The sequence below is a fragment of the Tamandua tetradactyla genome, chromosome 15 (assembly GCF_023851605.1).
Source record: "Tamandua tetradactyla isolate mTamTet1 chromosome 15, mTamTet1.pri, whole genome shotgun sequence".
Taxonomy (NCBI): domain Eukaryota; kingdom Metazoa; phylum Chordata; class Mammalia; order Pilosa; family Myrmecophagidae; genus Tamandua; species Tamandua tetradactyla.
The window spans coordinates 82,630,384-82,649,856 of record NC_135341.1 but is presented as its reverse complement, the minus strand read 5'-3'; the positions used below and the strand labels follow the sequence as shown (position 1 = coordinate 82,649,856).

Sequence of the window (19,473 nt, the reverse complement as noted above, 5' to 3'; positions counted from 1 at the left end):
CAACGTAATAATTTGCAAGCAATAAACAAATATTTACTTGTAGAACTAAATATAGGTTGGAAAGGAGATAGAAAGGGTTACATGCCCTGACAGTGTAGATACAGTACAACTGGAAGATATGCAAAAAATGCTTTAAATTGTTTTGATAATCATGTTTATTGGGGTAGTATTGGTGGTGATAAATGAGACTATTACATATAAAAACTGGCATAAAGCAAATGAGTAATTACGTGATATTCTGACTGCATCATCCTTTGTGTCCTTGAGAACAAGCATTGTTAGGATGGAAGAAAGGAAATACAGATGTTAGATGAGGTTAAGTAAAAACATTGTATTGTTGAATTTGAATGAGTATGAACTTATATTTTATTGAATAAATAAAACTCTCTCTCTCCCCTTTACCTATTATTTATATCCATCTATCTGTCGATCTACCTGCCTGTCTCTGTCTACCTGCCGATTTACTATCTGTGTTTGTATATAATTTCCTCTCTCTGTCCACTGAAAATCTATTAACAAAAAATGGGCATCCATTTGCTATGCTGGAGAACGGGTTCAATTTCCGGCACCTGCCCACGCCAAAAAAAAAAAAAAAAAAAAAGGGCATCATTAGTACATGCCCAGATTATACTCTTGAAATATTTTTCCTCTAACCGAAATCAAGACTTCTTGGAGAAATGGCTGATTCTAGGTCAGGGCAGGAAATATTCAAAATGAGCATGGAACATCTTGTAATACCAGAAGGCAATACCAGATATCAAGATACAAATACCAGCCTATCAAAGGTTTGTCAGACGGACTCAAGAGCCAACCTAAAGAGTGCCACACCCCCGTCCTTACAGGCCAAAGAGGGGACAATTTGGACACCAATAACGATAATAACTGTTTACTGTTATTGAGTTAATAATGATTAAAAAAATCTGAATGATCACCTTTACAAAAGATATTTTGAAAACTGGTAAATAAAGGGGAAAATCAAGCAACTTAACCTGCATTTCATTTCAAAATATACCACTGTATAAGTAATAAATGACAGGAAGTTTCTCATTACAGAAGTATTCCACCTAATAAACAAGGAATGATAGAATCAGAATATGATCTTTTGGTAACACTAAGGGATCTAGACACTAGGCATCGATGGTTGCCAATATAAAAAAATAAATGAAACAATAAATACCATGTGCCTCCTGATATAACAATGTATAAAGGGGTTTTGCTAAAAAAAAATCAAACTGAATTTGACCAATTCTTCAGAGTCAACACCAATTTACAGGAAATAAAACTGAAGAACATCACAGGGATATAATCAGCAAAATCAGACCACAGGAAATATTTTATGTCCCAGTTTCTTCAATAAATAAACTATAACAGGAGTTGGTTGGTGCTGTTGTTGAATTATGTGCATTTATTACTTGATAAACATTTTTCATTCTTAAAAAAATAAAAGATATTTGCTAGCATCCAGGTGGACTGTGGCCTCTCTGAAGGCATGGCTCAGGTCTCTTAATCTATGTGTCTCCAATGGTGCACTAACAGGCATATGGTTAAGGAAGTAGTAAATATTATCTAAATAAATCAATCAGTTAATGAGATACCTAAACAGACTTAAATTAGGAATACAAAAAACAGGAAATATCAGGAGTAACCAGAAAAGAGAAAAGGAAGTAACTAGTAAATATTTGTCTTGCAAGTTCTGTAGGCCCAATAGAAGTTGAGAACACAGCAAAACAGAACTTCAGTTTAAAGCTTACTGACTTTTTTGTTTCAATATACTTTACCTAGAGTTTGAATATGATGACTTTGATATGATGTAGTCTTAAACCTACTGCCACCTAGAGAAAAATTCTCCTTACTGATGAATATTTGATTTCTAACTGTCCTTAAGATACTCTTAAAAAGAGAAAGACCAAATAATAACAAATGTCCACATCAATTTGTTTTTGTAAATCTAAATTTATAATCCACAAATATATCACTATAAAAACTGACTGAGATATAAAACACTCAGATGTAAAACAGCAGGTTGAATGAATACTTCATTCACACAGGACAAATTACACATACAGTTTCATTACACTCCCTCTCCTACTCAAAGCTCCTATAAAAGGTTGTGGTAGTTACAGGAACCAGTTAAACAGCTATCACAAAAAGGCACTAACTTACCCAACACAACTCTCAAGTCCTCACCATCCAAATGCAATACCCATGTATTGGTGATTTTTGATCTGCTCTCCATATACTTTTTGAGACTTTTCCCATTAATTTCAAGGGTATATTCATAAGCAAAACCACTGACAGCATCTATGTTTATGGTTGCTTTTGTCTTTGCAGCTCCAACACAGAAGGTTTCTTTGCCCACTAATTTGAACATCCATTCTTTTCTTATCTCTTCCTAAACAATAAAAGTTGAAAACACATACATAGGAAAAATTTTTAATGTTTAATTTTAGAAATACAATTAAAGTGACCAAATGACAATGCTATTTATGTGTAATTTTATTTATGATGCCAAGGTTTTTGGAAATAAAGCCATTTTAAGTGTAAATATTAGATGTTATATTGTATGAATTCTATAAGTATTATTAGTTTACTTTGTACAGAAAAATTCTATAGGCAAAAAACATAAAGATAATGATTTTAAGAAAAAAGCCCTGAATCCACATATGAAGCGCTACATTAATAAAAAGGCTTCTTTGTGTACCCTATTTTACAAAAAAAAACAACATGTTTTCCTACCTTCCCATCTACATACACCACGCGTTTGCCTGATGTGGTCCCATGTTCAAATTCAATCTTGTGGATTCCATCACTTAAAGCAACATCCCAAACAGCTACGAGATCTGCCATTTTTTCCAGGCGAGAAGAAGGGCTAAGAGAATAAAACAGAGCAGTTATAATATGTGAAAAACACTAACAGAAATCATCAATCAATCCTTCCAAGATGAAAATATCAGATTTTAAATACCCCTAAAATAACAAAATGTTAAAAGTGATATTATCTAAGAAATTCTACTGAAAATACTCAAACATAAAACTATTTTGTCTCTTTTTACTCTTTCTTTAAGACACAAACTGCTCTATATGGGTATACAGGCCAATAATTCCAAACAAAGTCACCTTAATATTAATAGGATTAAGAATTTATCAGTCTATCCTTGATAGTATTACAGGCGTGGCTACAGAACAGTGCTTCAAAAGGTCAGTAAAATACTCTAGTCTCCCTCTCCCACCCCATTTATAAAGCACAGTATTTGATTTCACTTTTTTTCAGACACAATCACTCCTAAACAAGACCTCTCCAATCTTTCCATATAAACTAATAACCAGAGGTTTGCTTTAATAGAAAGATTTCTAACTTAAATATACTAAGACTGAGAAAATGAGCTGTCATAGAAATGTCTTATAATAGAGATGACAATGATGCAAAAAATATTATGAAAAATAGTAATTGGCATTATGACAGGAAACCTTGTCTAAAAAAATTAAAGGAGTCTGGCTTGTTAAAAATTTCTGGCACAATTTAAACACATTTTTTACATTACTTTAAGGTATCGATTTTTAGTTTGGAGACATTGATTACAATCAATTGTAACACTGATTACAGTAATAATTATCAGAGCCAAGTGCTAACTGTGTGCCAGTCACTTTTCTTTTTTTTAATTTTGTTTTGGGGTACATGGTCCGGGAATCGAACCCGGGTCTCCCACATGGAAGGCGATGCCAATCACTTCTGTAAGAGCTTCATATGTACTAACTCATGGAATCCTCACCATGAAGTGGGTACTACCATTATCCCTGTTTCACAGAGGGGAGCTGAAGCTGAGAGACCCTAAGGGCTCACCTAAAGTCACAGTGATGGTAAGTGACAGAGTTGGGATTTAAATTTAAGATTCTTCTCAGAGCCTGTTCTCTTAACCACATCCTACTCTTCATATACTATAATCCCCTCTATATGTATGCTCTAAATCAGAGATGGTAAGTGGATTTTTATCATTTTGAAGTGCCTGCCAGGAACTCTGTGATGATCAGGGGACATCACGGCCAGGTCCTGTGGGAAAGGACATGTGCTAGTGGTGGCTGCCTGCAGCCAGGGATTTACTGCCCCTGCTCCAAACTGCAGGGAAAGCAGAACCATGCACTCTGCATCGAAAAAATATATGTCCTTATCAGAGCAGCCTGGATAAATAACTCTTCTGAATGACTATTACAATCCTGAGTCTTTCAAAGGCTAGTTTTATTGCAATACAAGACATTTACCTTTCATCATCTTCAAAGATAGGACTGTCATCTCCAGATGCCATGGTTGGCAAAACAGCCTTTAATCCAATTAGCAGCCAGGAAAGAAAACAGAATTGCAGCAAAGAAAGATTGAGAGCAACAAAGACGATATCTGTAAAGAGTTTTGTAATCCATCTCTTAAACTGCATGCAGGTTCTGGGGAAACAGTTTTTAAATATAGTAGAATTGCAATCTCTCATATGCTGACAAAAAGTCAAATCTTGCAAATTGGCCAATCATGTTTTTCCACTATGGATTTATTTCTTAAATCTGTCTAGAGTTCATTTCAAGTATTATAGCAAACGGGAGCTGGAAGAGACCTAAGAGATCCTCTTGGTCCCAAGTTTCTCAAATGGAGGTTCAAGAGGCCCCAAGGGTATGAGGCAGCAGGTCAGGGAATACATAAAACTCCAAGATAAAGATAAACATGATGCATCTTCTGGAAGCATCAATGTTACACAATGGTAACCAATTTAAAATTCAATCATTATTTTAATTTTAGAAGGCTATATTATGGTGGAATATATTTTAAATTTTTTCCTTTTTTAAAGATAACTTGGAAGAAACGTTGAGTTTGCAGGTAACAGCCAGGGATATGCTAGTTCACTTTCTGAGTGTGAAAGGCATAGGCCCATGCAATCCACTTAATTACCGGTGCCAATAATGAATCTACAAGTTATGTGGCTAGCAAGGCCCAGGACAGAACTGGAGCCCAATATTCATGTGCAATTAACTAAACAGTAATTGAATTGCAGTGCTAATTGTGTTTTGCTAAAATCAGATGCACACACATATGTGGACAAGAAACCTTCCATGTTTGAAGATTTGGGATTAACAGTTCCACCCCTACAATAGGTTCAACTCTTCTTTGCTTCCCAGGTCTGCCCCTAGCCCAGCTCTCTCCTTAAGCGCCTTGCAAAAGTTGCCCAAGGAATCTCTTGGTTAAAAATGAGATTATGCAAATTGTCTTTGGTTGGAAACTGCTAGAAGCAACCAGTTGTTAAAAACATATTAAAGAAGCAGCAATTTAAAAGGCATAGAAAGGCTAAGAATTTTTAAAAGAACATGAGGTAGATTAAAAACACTGTACCTAAAATAAATCCCTCTTTTTCTTATTACCATGGTACAAATTTGTGGATTTATCTAGTTTTAAGAAACCCTACATATCTCTACGAAAAGTGGAGGGTGTCCTATAATGATAAAAGCAAGGAGAATATATAGCAATAGAGTAAGCCAAGCAAATTAATGTAAATTTTGATAAGGCATCCTTTGTAAATCAAAGTAGGCTTGGAGATATCATTCAAGTTTTCCTCTACAACTTTCAAAGACACTAGAAAGTTCAGTGATGCGGCATACAAACCTAAAAGAATTGCCCAGCTTTCCACTATAAGACACTTCAAATATTACTAAATCACACTAAGATATGGCATGGTACCATCCTAATTATAATAACTTTTCATATAGATGTATAAAAGATAACATGCAATCAAATTGGAAGTAAGATTAGAAATCAAGAACACATTTTTAAAAAAAGTTTTCCCTAAACTATCAACATATTGAAGTTATTTATCTAAAAGATAGTAATTTTTCATTTTCCAATAATTGCTAGTGGACACTATAGGTGAGAACTACATGCAATGGTCAGAGGAAAGGTTGGTGGAATCCAACGCTGCTTAGAATACTGTATATATCAAAAGCAATGTTCTTCTTACACACACATTCACAGGAAAATTACACAATTATGTTACTCTCCTTGCTTGTTTTTCTATAGACCCATTTAAATAAGAAAAGGTTGCTTTAATGTAGCCAGTAATATTTCAATTTTTCTTGTTCATGTTATCTGCTATTTTAAGAAAAAGACTAAAATATTTTCATAATTATTCCTGAGAACCTTAATAGCATATTTGGCTTATAAAAGGCAGCAGTCATGGGCAAGCAGTGGTGGCTCAGTGGCAGGGTTCTCGCCTGCCATGCCGGAGACCTGGGTTTGATTCCCGGTACCAGCCCATGCAAAAAAAAAAAATCACTAAAAGGCAGCAATGCTCCAAATTTTGTACCATTTCAAGGGCAGAGATTGGCTGAAAAAAAGTGATTTCTATACAAGGATTAAAGTGAGCACTATTTTACAACAGCCACAATCAAAATATTAGTTACACAATTTTCAGCTTTACAAGAAAAAAAAAAAAAAACTCTATGAGATCATCTACTCCCAGCCCGCTCCCTCATTATGGGAAAATCAAAGTAATAAGACATCCCTCCAAATGTCACCCCCAACCACAGAGACCTAGCTTTTACTATTTATCCAGCTCCCTAACAAGGCTGTTGAGGTCCCAATAATGTGTATGGAGCAAAAAAAATGTCCACATAATCTCACCATAAAGAATATCCGAATATCCCCTACCAATAAATTTCATTAATTGTATGGGGAAAATGTACAAAATGAACTCTGCCTTTTGCTTTTGGTCTTCTCTCTTATTGCAGAAGTTTTGCTGGTTTTGTGACCTCTGTCACTTCACATATTTCATTTCAAACTGTATATATATCCTCTAAAATACTGAGCACTTTTAAATTTACTTGGAATTGCTCCACTGGATCATAAGTAGGGGAGCCCATGTACAACACATTCTTAATAGCCATAAAGGTAAATGATTAAAAGACTGATGTGTTTTTTGGCTACTCAAATGAGGGGGAAAATTAAAAATCATTGGTCAGCATCAAATGCATATAAAAGAATGCGGTGAGTCTTTTAGTGAAACTTGAGATAAAATTGAGATTTAGGCTAAAGGTCTGAAACAAAGTAAATGTGAATAATATGAATATGAATAATTATTCCAAAACCTCAACAGGCACTAAAGCACAGAGATCAATATTTACTTAGATTTTAAAATACTTTGAGCCATCTACTGAGTTTTCATTTTTGAGAGTGTCTTCAGAAAAAAAGGTACCTTAAATCCTCTATAACTGGCAACTTCTCTGGATGGCCTGCATGAATCAATACATGAATAACTATCTACCTGAGCAAAATATAATCCACTCATTCAAAAATAGTTACTAAATGCCTACTTAGTGTCCTGAAAGCACTGCAAAGCCAACCAACCACACCCTTTAAAAAACGGTTTTGTATGATTTGAAGGAGCAGCTATGCTCTGCCTATTTACTCAAGGGAGGTGTACTTTCACAACCAGTTTCCTTACAGTAAATATCCAGTATTCAGTTTTTCCCAGTCAACAAACATTTATTTGAGCCCACTATTAAAAAACACTATACTAGGTGCTGTCAGTGATTTGAAAATAAGCCTCTGTCCCTAACGAATGTATTCGCTTCAATTAGTTTTCAGTCACCACAAGGACCAGATGCCCTGCCCTGAAGTTTGCTGAATGTGATTATTATACCTATAGGGAAGGGATGATCACAACTCTCCTTGTCCTTGATTTCTACTATAGTCATATGAATATTGAGAAATACCTATTAAAAGTTGCACAAAGAGTTGTGAGTTACAAATCCGATTTAAAAGCACAGGTCATATTTTAAATTCATCCAGCATAGTGATAGTTATTGGACATTTATGTCCTAGGCACGGAGCTCAGAGGAAACAGACGCAGGCTCTGGGAAACCAACGGAGGATCACAAGAAGGAGCCTACAGAAGGTTCTATTCCAGCCAAACCTGCAGGACAGCCAGGGTAGGCTTTGGTTTAAAACTAGGGGAAATGGATTAATCCACTATCATTTTTTAGCTCGTATTCATATGCTTAATTTTCAGGTATGTGACCAAATAGGAAAATTATAAACCACAATTTCCCCCTCTATTTTAGGAAACAGATTTAAAAACATATATGAAGAGGATGGAAAAACAAATTGCTTTCACTGATGGGGAAGATGTTACTTGAAACTTTTCATATGTCTTCAAAGAAAGCTTTTTCAATGTCTACTTACCCATCTGCATAATTTTAAAAAATCCCTTTCCTGCATAACCCAATACCCCTGTTTTGGAGCAGCATTTCAACCACTGAGCCGTTTCCACTGCTTATCCACCCTACCCTGAATTTTACCTTGACTTAGGTTTAACTGTACTGGGGCTGCAGTGGTTTGTCCAAGATAAACCTAAGGCAGTTAAAAAAAAAAGTCACTGATAAAAATGTTCAGTTCCCTTTTCAGGAACAGCTCCGGGTAAGGCCAGTTAGTCACGAGGGGATGCTCAGTGATTTTTCATTCTGAGAAAACTAAGGCCCTCCAACCAAGCCGGCCGCAAGCTCCTTGGACCAGGTATTCCCAAATGCTACCAGATGTGCAGATCCGGGAATATTTTTTTCTTAGGGCCATTTTGCAATGTACGCCTTAAGATTTATGACGGAGTCATTCTAAATAAATAATCATGCTATAAATTAAACAAAAAGCAGGGAACAGTGCTCAACGAACTGCTTTTCTTTTCCTTTTTTTTAATAGCTGAAAATGGAAAAACACCTGTTCGTTCACCCTCAGCGACTCCATTAGGGAGGCCGCGGGCCAGTCCCTCCACAAACCCGACGGCCCCGGGCGGGCCGCGGCGTCCAGCTGGCCCCCACGAGCGCCCAGCAGCACCCCCGTGAAAGGGTGCGGAGAGCAGTCACACCAGGGTGGCCGTGCGCCATGCAGCGGTGAGAGAAGCCACCCAGGTTCTGCAAGAACAAACTGCTCAGCTGACGGGGAAAACGCGCTGCAAGGAAAAGCCCCTTAAGGTCTACCGCGTCGCCGCGGGGAAGCAGGAGTTCCGCCGCGGAGCTTGTCCCCTGAGCTGTCCGCTCCACTCTTTCACGGCGACAAGCATCAAAGTCTGAGCTAAGAGGCCAGAGGCTGGGCCGGCCCCGGGCAGGGCCACTCGGGCAGGGCCGGCCTCGCCGCGCCTCCGCCCCCAGGGAGCGGGCAGCCGGGGGCGCCCGGGGCCTCGGCGGGGCTGACCCAGGGCGCCCGGACACTCCACGCGGCCCGCGCCTCTCCGGCAGGGGCTCGCCGGCCCCCGCGTGGACGACGCCTGCTGCTCCGGGATACCCGCCCGCCGCCGGGCCCTGGCCGCCGCCGCAGCGGACCCGCCCGGGTCTGGGGCCCGCTCCCCGCCCGGCTCACCTGACGCCGTGGGCTGCGCCGAGCACCGCGGTGGGTCCGACAGCGCCGCTTGGGCCGCGCGGCCTCCTCCCTCGCCGAGCACTAGACGCAGCGCGCGCCCAGGCCGAAAGCTCGGCGGACGGTGAGTCCCAAAGGCGCCGACCGTTTGTCGCGCTCCAGGTCCCCCGGGACGCGCAGCGCAGACCGCCCCCTCCGCCCCGCGCGACCGCCCGCGCCCCCACCCCCGGCTTCGCCCTCCCGGCACAGGCCCTTCTCCAGTCCCCAACCCAAACAGGGCCCGGGTCCGCAGCGAATCCAGTCGGCCTGCCAACAGGTAGTGCAGGAGCCAGCCGTGTGCCAGGCCTGAGCGGGACCCTGGGCTGCCTCTGGGGCAAAACAGACCCGCCAGGGCTGTCAGGTTTCCCTTTAAGGCAGGGAAACCCGATCCTGGATGGAATTCGCTCCTTAAAACCTTTTTATGGACCCCTGTTGTTTCTTCAGTTTAAAAGCCGAAACTACTTAAGGTGGACTTGTGCGAGCTAGCTCATGCCCACGTGGCTTCTAAAGATCCTCAAAAGCTGCTCCATCCTTGTCACCCCAGGGTCTCCGCAGCTGCTCTTCACTCTGCCGGGACGCTCCTCCCCGTCTCTTTCCCCGCTTAACTTCCATTTTGTTGCGATTCCTCTAAAGATGTAATTTCTTAAGAAAATCTATCCCAGCCCCTAAAACTTGCAGTACTTGGAATTCTTCCTAGTCCCTTTCAGGGTATACCTGTTTGTGTAATTTCTGCTTAATGTGTGACTTAATGATAGACAGTGGCGTCGATGAGGATAGAGAGCATGGCTGCTTGGCTCTCACACGTGGTTGCCCCCACCTGCACAGGGGAGGGTCATGGTAGGCTCTGCTAAATACTTGCTGCATGAATGAACAGCAGGCCTGGGTGAGGTTTTAGGTGGCCCTGATTTTCATTTTAATAAGGAGACAGTGTCACTTGTAGAGGGTGAGGAGAGTTGTTGAGTGGGCCACCAGAAAGGAGCAGTGGAGATTTGGAGTGGGCCCTGTGGAGAGTGGGTCCAGCATGCGACTGGACATGCATGAAGGGATTCTGAAGGTCCAGCCATCTGGGGGGCTTGTGGTCGCAGGGCCCCATTGTAAGTTCTCACAGCCTGAGGTTAATGGAGAGGATTGTTTCACCTTTGGGACTGTCATGGTGGATGTGGTTTATATAGGTGCCAAGCAAATAGGTGAGAGAAGGGGGAGTTGAGTGACAGGAGGGATCCACCAATTGGTTCGATTAGCCAGTTTGCAAAGTAATGACTAAATTCTTAAGCAAATTTTTATAGGGATTCTACTTGGCCAGCGCTGATTTCTCCTTTGCTACCCTGTATTAATGACTGAGGACTAAAACTTTTCATATTTGTATTTTCTCTTTGAATAGAGAATTTTCAAGAAATGATTGTTTAAAGAATGAATTGGGGGGAAAGATAAAAAGATCACAGAGTGGAAATTTCCAGAGATGGATCAAGGCTGCCGAAGACATATTTCTAATTTCTCTTTTCCTAATCATTAACTCTTCTGAGAAACAACCCTGAGTCGTTGGGCTAAGACTAGGAAACCCTGGTCACTGACCAGCTCAGATATTGTTTAATGAAGGGTCATATTTTCTTATAAAACCTGAGGAATCTGGGTATCTTTTTTTGGGATGGGGGTGGGACCGTATGGTCCGGGATTTGAACCAGGGTCTCCCACCTGGAAGGCAAGCATTTTACAGCTGAACCACCCATGCACCCCATGAATCTGGGTGTCTTTTATAAGACCTATAGGTGCATTAAGCGCTTGATATATGTGCCTTGTATATCATTGTTTCTAATTTTCACAACAGCCCTCTAATATGTTTACCCCCATTTTACAGAGCACCCCCAAAGCCCTTCACAAGTTTCAGGACCAGGCCTATGGGATTTGAAAAGTTCAGGTTTACAGGGCCTGTTATTAGTTAAGTATTTATTGCACTGGAAGAAAAATACTAGTCTGTGGAGTGCAGGAGAGTTCAGCTTACCTGTGTAGGTGCACCTGAGTCTGCACCAACAGTCAGAAAGGCAGGCTGTGAGTCCTCAGCGGGTTTGTTTTGTGCCACTGTTTCCTCTTTGGGTTTGGTTTCTGGGATACCTGGAATTGGAGGAACATACCACTTTTGGCTGAGTTTTCCCCTACTCATTCTCTGGGCTGAGGACATCTGAATTAGGAACAGTCACTGGCTACCTGTCACAACTGTAATGGAAAGAAAGCCTGAACAAAACCACTGTGAAAGTTTTGAACTTGAATAAGAAATTTATTCATTTAGGCTAATCCTGCATTTGACTTTATTCTTACTCTCTGATTGTGCTTTTTTGTTCCCCAGGAAGATGCTACTCGAACCTCATACATGGTGCCCCCCCAGCTTGCCCTTAGGACACCGCTAATTTAAGAGGGCAGCTGAAAAAACACTTTCACTCACAGTTGCCCTTGTTTTCACTGGGCCTCCTTTTGTAAAAGAAATGGTTAATGCAGTGACAGATTTTCTGAACTAACTTCTCAGCATTAATGGATACCCCCCCAAAAAGAAAAGTTGCATACATCTTTACCTATAAATTTTTCCATGGGCCCTTCCAGTCCTGGTCCAGCATAACTACTGGGCATGTGTTAAAGGAGGAGGATCAGTGCTTTAGAAACCAACCCAGGACCCAGATATTCTGGCTGCTGGGCCAGCCTCAGAGGGTCGCGTGTCAGAACCAGCGCCAGAAACTGTGGTCTCCTGCTGCTGGCCGGGCTGCTGCTGCTCAGACATCGTCCTGAGTACAGGGAGTCCCTGCTCAGTCTACACAAACAGAAAGTAAAGCAGCAGCACAGCCAGGCCTCAATGTGGAGCTTCAGACACGAAAACCTGGACAACACCAGGAGAGACCAGATTTTGATCTGTTATCTTGAAAGTGGGATTTGTAAGGAGGACAATTCAGACTCATGTTCCAATTGAACAAAACTATTTTTTTAAATCGTCTTTATTTTATTCTGAGAAACATTAAAGATACCAAAAAAATACGGAGACTAATACCTGTCTTGCCACCCAGTATTGATCGTCATTAAATATTGTTTCAAAAAATTTTAATAAAGAAAACATTGCAGATTAAAGTTCTATTTGACCTTAACCCTAGTTCCATTACTCTCTTCTCCCCAAAGGCCATTGCTTCCCTGATGGTGTGTTTTCCTTCCAAGACCAATTTCTATAATTTCATATACACAAGTAGATGTTCATGGGAATGATATAGTCCTGTTTTTAAATTTTATTTAAGTGTACTGTGAATGGTAGCTTGGAATTTAACTGAGACTGAGACAGGATGAATGGCAATTCATCCTTTGGCATTTGTATTACCATTATATTCAAGATTTATTGACCATCTATTTGTTATACGGCAGGCACTGTGCCAGGGGATGCAACAATAAACAGCACTAAAGATTTCTCCCCACTGAGCAAGGCTGCATTCTAGCGGAAGAAGCAGTCACAAACAATGAGCAGACTCGGGTAGCCAGCCTCCAAGATGGTCCCCAATGATCCCCACTTCCTGGTATTCACATCCTGTATAATTCTCTCCCACTTTTACCCAGGGTTATTGGTCTATATGATCCATAGCATATGGCAGAACTGATTTTATCTCATGTCCAAGATTAGGTCATAAAGACCACAGCTTCTGTCTTAGGTACTTGCACACCTCTCTTGGATTATTGCTCTGTGGGAAGTTGTAGTGTCATGAGGACCCTCAGGCAGCCTCTGGAGAGGCCCACTTGACAAGGAACTGAGGCCTGCTAATGAGTGGGTTTGGAAGTGAATTCTTGGCCCCAGTTGAGCCTTGAGATGACTGTAGCCCTTGCCAACAGGCTGACTGCAGCAGCATCAAAGATCCTGTCCAGACCCATCCAGCTAAGCCACTCCTGGATTCAGCAAACTTTGAGGTCATAAACTTTTGTTTTTGAGCTGCTGTGTTTTGGGTTAATTTGTTATGCAGCAATAGATAACTAATACACAGATTAAAAAATTACAAATTGTAATAAGAACATACACCAATGTGGTGGTAGAAGAGATGCCCATTGTGGGAGGTAGGATGGCTAAGAGGTTGACAATGTGGACTTTGGAGCCTCAATGCCAGGTTCAGACCCTGGCTCGGTCACATACTAACTGTATGAACTTGGCAAGTCATTATTCTTGGCTTCCATTTCCAACTTGTTCATTTATAAACCAAAGATAACAGCAGCACTTATAGTAAGGTGGTTGTATAAAGTCAACCAGTTAGAAAATGAAAATGCTTAGCACTGTGCCTGTTGTGTTGTAAGTGTTCAATTAATATTAACTATTGTTATTCTGTACAGATTTGTGCATTTTTCATTAATATATTTGCCTGACCAGTTTGCTTATTGTCCTTCACATTGAAAAATGACTCCTGAAGATGAATTCTGCCCTCCTTGCTCTGCCCCCTTATAAATCTGTGGCTCAGATTTAACCATGCAATTCAACACTGTTTTCATGTACCTACTGTGTGCCAGGGACTATGCTAGGTGCTGGATGAAGTTTACTAAGATGTGGTTTATGCCCCTCAAGGAATTCAAATTCTAGCATAACAAAGGATTGTAAATCTAAAAGCTTTGTGAGTGGAAGAAGTTTCAAGAATTCATCACCAACTACTATTTGTTTTTGTTCTACCCCTTATAGAGAGAAAAACCCAAGAGAAGATTTGAGTCAGTTTAGAAGTTAAAAGATCTGTTTTAATTGCTAATGAAGACTGTAATTCACACTAAAAATTCAAAGCATAGATAAAAGAAAGCTGAAATGATGTCATGCTTCAGGGCTTAGCTTAAACATCACTTCCTCAAAGAGGCCTTACTCACAACCTCCTGTTCCCGTCCCTCATGACACTTAAATTATATACTTATTTGTGTTTGTTTTATACTTCTCTCCCCCCACTAGACAAACTTTAAGTTCCATGAGGGCAGGAACCATGTCTTATTTTCCTACCACTATAAACTCAGCATCTAGTTTAAGCCCTGGTAATAACAAGTGTTCAATAAATCGCAGGAAATGACTGAATGTTAAATGAGTGTTTAAAATCATTGGAACTTATGGTGGGTGGCCAAGGCACATAGAGAACTTGTGAGATCAGCACAGAAGGATGCCAAGCTAAAGACTGAACTTTTATGCAGGGTCTTTTCCTTCTTTAGTAAAGAGAGATGCTGGAAAGGCTCTGGTTGTCTATTAGAAGGGAATTCCTTTGAAGGGTGGTGCTAATAGAACTTCCTCCCCTCCATTTGCCACAACAAAATTCAGGAGCTGATGGGAGGGAGGCTTTATTTTAGGAAATAGGGAGTAATTGGCCTTCTCATGCCCTACTGTTGGTCATCCATTCTCTTCCCTCCCTTACAGGACTCTGGTTTCATTCAAGTAGCTGTGTTTCTGCCTTGAAACCTGTGACTCAGGGACCACCAACTCCCTGCCCAATTCCAATTATGGTAACCTCTTTCCCTTCTGAATCCCAAGCTTAAGCCATCTGTACATTTCCCAGACAGTTATTGATCTGGAGGCAGGAAGCGTGTCTGTGTGTGACCTAACTGGCTCAATAAATCTGAAGGAAAGATTTTAGATGGAACAGAAAGCACATTGTCCTATCGCTCCTCGTAGCTAGCTAGAAATCACATTAGTATGAATTCAAAGCTTATCATTCTATAGCAGAGCAGAGAGACTAATAGCAACTGGATAACTTGCTGAACCACTGAATTCACAAACCAACAAGTCTACTCTGCCACTGGATTTCCCGTTATTTGACATAATCAAAGACAGTTTGAATAGGTTTTCTATTATTTGCAGCCCAATGTGTTGTAACCTAGGGTATTTAGCCTCTTGGCCACAATGAAAGTAGCTACACTCAGAAGAGGGGGAAGTCACCCAATTTCCTGGAAGCAGAGAAAACTTTGTGTTTTTGGAGTTGGAAATGAAAATCTGCCAACTATTGCTAACGTAAATACACAGGGATAGAAAGAACAGGGCTTTGTTTGCATGGGGTAGACTCAGAGACAAACTCACAGTGGTCCAGGTTGCCTGGAGTAAGGCTGAGTATTGAACCCTAAGAGCTGTGATCCTGGGACCCCACTGTGAGGGAGGCCCGTGGCTGATGTCATCTCTGTTGGGCAAGGTGGGACCTGCATCTGCCACACACCTCCATCAATTGACCAACGGGGAAAAAAGTGGGTTCTCAACAGTGACACCGTGTGGCCATGAGATGCAATGACAGAGGTGGACAGATGAGATTCTAGGCAGCCTTCCCTCCAGGTTTGTAGAGACTGATTGTTAATTAGGAATTTTTTAAATTGTTTAACACCTTTTGAGTTTTTGAAAATGCTGGACCAGGACCTTAGCTATAGACTCTGAGTTTAATTAATCTGAGAATTAAACAGGATTGAACTGATTTCCTTTTGTGGAAAAAGCAGCAATCATATTTGTACAGTGTTAGCTGTTTTTATCTGTATATTAGAGTGCAAGATAATTAGGCTTTCAGATGCCAAAACAAAAATATCTTATATTATACCCCTTTTTGAAACCTGTCAATAAATGTGGACATGACTCCCAGGGATGAACCTTGCCCTGGCTCTGTAGGATCGATAATGCCTTCCAGACCAAAAGGGGAAAAAGAAATGTAACAAAACAAGATATCAGTGGCTAAGAGAGTTCTAATAGAGTTGAGACCTATTCTGAAGGCTACTCTTACACAGCTTCAGCTAGATATTGTTAATTGCCACAATTTGCCAAACCCTAACCAACATCATGCCCATTAACTCTAAAGAATACTTAGGGCTCTGAGGCTCTACAAAATTAATGCACTAAATTTACTATTCTGAAACCCATCCAGAGTGTTCCTAAGCTAGACAAGCCCTTTAACCCAGCCTCTCCAAGAATATCAACCTACTACATCCCCCTATCCTATATTTATTGACACCGCTTTTCAACATGAAAAAGTTGAAAAGGACATAGCCCAAAGATCCTTACAGAATGGGAGAAAGATCAAAGGAGAAGGAGTTATAACAGAGAAGATAGTATGTAATAAATGAGTATGACTGCTGAATCACTATACTGATATTTCTTTTAGCCTCCAGTATTTTGGAGCAGCTAGAAGGAAAACCTGAAACTGTGGAATGTAACCCATACCAAACTATGAAATCTGTTCTGAAGCTGCTTGTTGGAGTGTACTTTGAAAATTGTTGCTTTTTTTAAAATATATAATTTCACAAAAAATATTAAAAAAAAAATCTGTCAATGGTGGTTTCCCATCACCTCCTGGACAGTCACGGCTTCTTAGCAAATTTCACAAGGCCTTCCTCCCTTTGGCCTCTGTCTGCTCTGATGATGCAACATACCCCTCAGCTTCTTTGGGAAGCCCTCAGAATGTTTCATATTTGTCACTGCTTTGGAATCTAGGTTTGTGGTTTCTGGGGAGAGGATATTGACCTATGCCAAAAGGGCTCAAGTTTAATTATAACAAAAATAATTGAAAAAAAATAGTAAAGTTTACTGAGCTATTAGTAAGCTAGGCATTATACTAAAGTGATTTGGAGTCACCTTATATAATTTGCACAAGAATTTTGTCTAAATTACATTTCCTCCCCTTATAGCTAGGAAACTATTATTCACCTGTTCAGAATCATTCTTAAGCATCCTCCTAGGTTTGCTGTTCTTAATCTTGGCTGTACACTGGAAATCACCTGGGAAGTTTTACAACCATTGATGCCCGAGTCCTATCTCGGAGATTCTGAGTTAATTGGTCGGGGACCTGGGCCTCGAGATTTTTCGAGGCTTCCCGGGTGATTCTAATGTGCAGCCAGGGTTGAGCCTACTGCTCTAGGAAGGCCTCTGGCCACCACCTTAGGCAGTCACTCTTTCCTTCTCATGCCCTCTTTCGCCTTGCACAACCTTCTCTGATAACGCCTATCATACTTAATTTCAGCGCATGCTTTTCTCTAGAACTGAGCATCTCCAGCCAGCCACTTGAGCATTTCTGAGCCCTATGTAGGGCCTTCCCCGATGTAGGGAATTGGAAAATGTTGAACCGGAAGGTGAAATGTTAATAAACATACTAAGGGCCTCCACATGTCAGGCACAGCAGAGTTCAGACAGGTCCTGGCAGCAAGGGCTCGCAGTCATGGGGGGAGGTGAAGGGTTGGGAGGGGTGCCTAGGGGAGGCAGGGGGGAAAGAGAGCAGGTCTCAAACGAACATTTCTGAGGTCGTACCGGTATGCGAGGATCCACGTAGGTGCCAGCACCTGCGAACCGGAGGGTCGAAGGCGCGTGCGCAGGACGAGGCCCGCGCGCTCTCTACGTCCGCGTACGCCGAGCCCCGCCCTATCTGCGGAGCCAGCCTCCCTATGCCGCCCGAGAGAATCGCTCGCTGCGCGCGGAGGCTGGGCCGAGGCTTCCAGGCCCTCGGGCTCGATTGGCCGGCCTTCCAGGGCGGTGGTAACGGTCGCGGAGGCGGGGCCGGGGGCGGGGAACCGGCCCGGGCTGGCCGGGCTGCTGGAGAGAGGCGGCGTGTGAGAAAGGTGAGCGGCGCTCCGGGGTCGCAGTGGCGCGGGTGGGGAGCCGCTCCCTGAAGCGCCCTCGGAATCGGCCTCACCCGGGCCTGACTGGAGCCGCCTGGGGCCGTTTCGCACTAGTGGAAAATCGGCATATAAGGGTTTGGGGAGCCGACAAACTTGGTCCGCAGCCCGTTGGTCTTCAGCCTTCTTACCGCCTCAGTTTTTTCATTTGTTTAACGGCGCTAGTAATTCTGGCCTTAGGTGGTGGTTGTGAGGGTTAAATAAGCCGTGAGTGTTAAACTTGAAATGATACCTGGCATAGGCCAGAATTTGGATAAGTTTGTATGTAATTACTCCATCCCCAAGCGTCGACACTGGTTTCCAGTATGAGGGTGTCGGAGACAGCTGCTCGGCTAGTGAAGAATCGAGGCGGAGGGGAGGGAAATAGGCGGAGGGGCTGAGTACCCCATTCTCAGGGTGGTCAAGCCCATTCCAGATTCAGGGGTCCCGGGCTTTATGAGGGAAGGAGGTGGGACTGTCGGAGGCTCAGACCCGGAACGCAGAGAGCGACAGTTTCTATTGTCATTTTTTTTTTCTTTCTAACCAAAATAATATTAAACATTGTGCTGTCCTTAACCATACTGGCTTCAATTCAGTGCATTGATTTTTTACTTTTCATGGTGTCGAGCGGACCCGCACCCTCCCGCCCCCCCCACACACACACCTTTAGGGGGAAGGTGGCTGGCTGGGATTTACCCGGACAGCTGCTGCTTCGTGGGGGTAGAGGCTGTTCCATCCTTTGTATGACCTCTCCTGGGGCAGACCAATTTGCCCGAGATGACATTCAATCCTAACTCCATTTTCTTATTTGCTGTAGATTCATTTCTCACTTAGCAACATTAAGCAGCAAATTGGCATATTTCTGGAATAGAGATTTTACATTTAATTTGAAAGCATATGCTCCATTTATTGCAGTCATGTGAAATATGTACTTCCAGGGATTTCGCTGTGACTTATTTGAGAAAGAACATTTAATGGCCATGGCTTGTTATTTCCAAATCCCTCCACTCCCCCCTCAAAACTAGTGGGAAATAATTAAAATTTAATATTTGGTGCATGTTGCAGAGGTTTCAAACCTATAAATAAAGGATTCCTGGGATACCACTTCCAGAAGATACAGCTGTTTTGCTTCTCTAAGCTTGGCTATCTATGCTATATACAAACCAACTCCAGTCCTCTACAGCCACATTTGCAAAGCCTAACTCTGAATATGTGATGAGACTAATAGTTTCTGCCTTAGCCTTGGGAAGCATTTATTCTCTTCCTGTGACTTTGAGAGTTCCAGACTTGTGTCCTGTTACATCCCAATGTAAGGAAAAGGACTCTTAACATTCATTTTGCGCATGGATCTCTAAAAAGGAGGGGTTGGTGATAGGTGGAAATGAGAGTTTTCTAAGTGCCTTGATTAGTTTTCTTACTGCCTTTGCTATATGTGTTCAGGGGTAGTTAGTCTGTCTCAGAAGTGCTTC

General features: G+C 41.8%; 2 protein-coding genes across 5 annotated transcripts in view; one reads left to right on the top strand and one right to left on the bottom strand.

The window, feature by feature from the left end:
• Positions 1–17,765, bottom strand: part of FAIM (Fas apoptotic inhibitory molecule) — a 30,508-nt gene extending 12,743 nt beyond the window's left edge. Inside the window, exons 1-4 of one of the 2 annotated variants that reach the window (XM_077130248.1) lie at positions 17,661–17,765; positions 11,415–11,524; positions 2,737–2,869; positions 2,164–2,392 (exon numbers count right to left, since the gene is read on the bottom strand). In XM_077130248.1, coding sequence (XP_076986363.1) covers positions 2,164–2,392; positions 2,737–2,847 — 340 coding nt within the window. In that variant the 5' untranslated portion in view covers positions 2,848–2,869; positions 11,415–11,524; positions 17,661–17,765. Of the gene's footprint in view, positions 1–2,163; positions 2,393–2,736; positions 2,870–9,379; positions 9,461–11,414; positions 11,525–17,660 lie in introns of those variants that run through there. The other variant, XM_077130249.1, reaches the window with a different exon arrangement.
• Positions 9,420–19,473, top strand: part of CEP70 (centrosomal protein 70) — a 162,087-nt gene continuing 152,033 nt past the window's right edge. For 2 of the 3 annotated variants that reach the window (XM_077130247.1, XM_077130246.1), the window contains exon 1: positions 9,455–9,500. The gene's annotated coding sequence lies outside the window, so the exon portion shown is untranslated. Of the gene's footprint in view, positions 9,501–19,473 lie in introns of all 3 variants that reach the window. The other variant, XM_077130245.1, reaches the window with a different exon arrangement.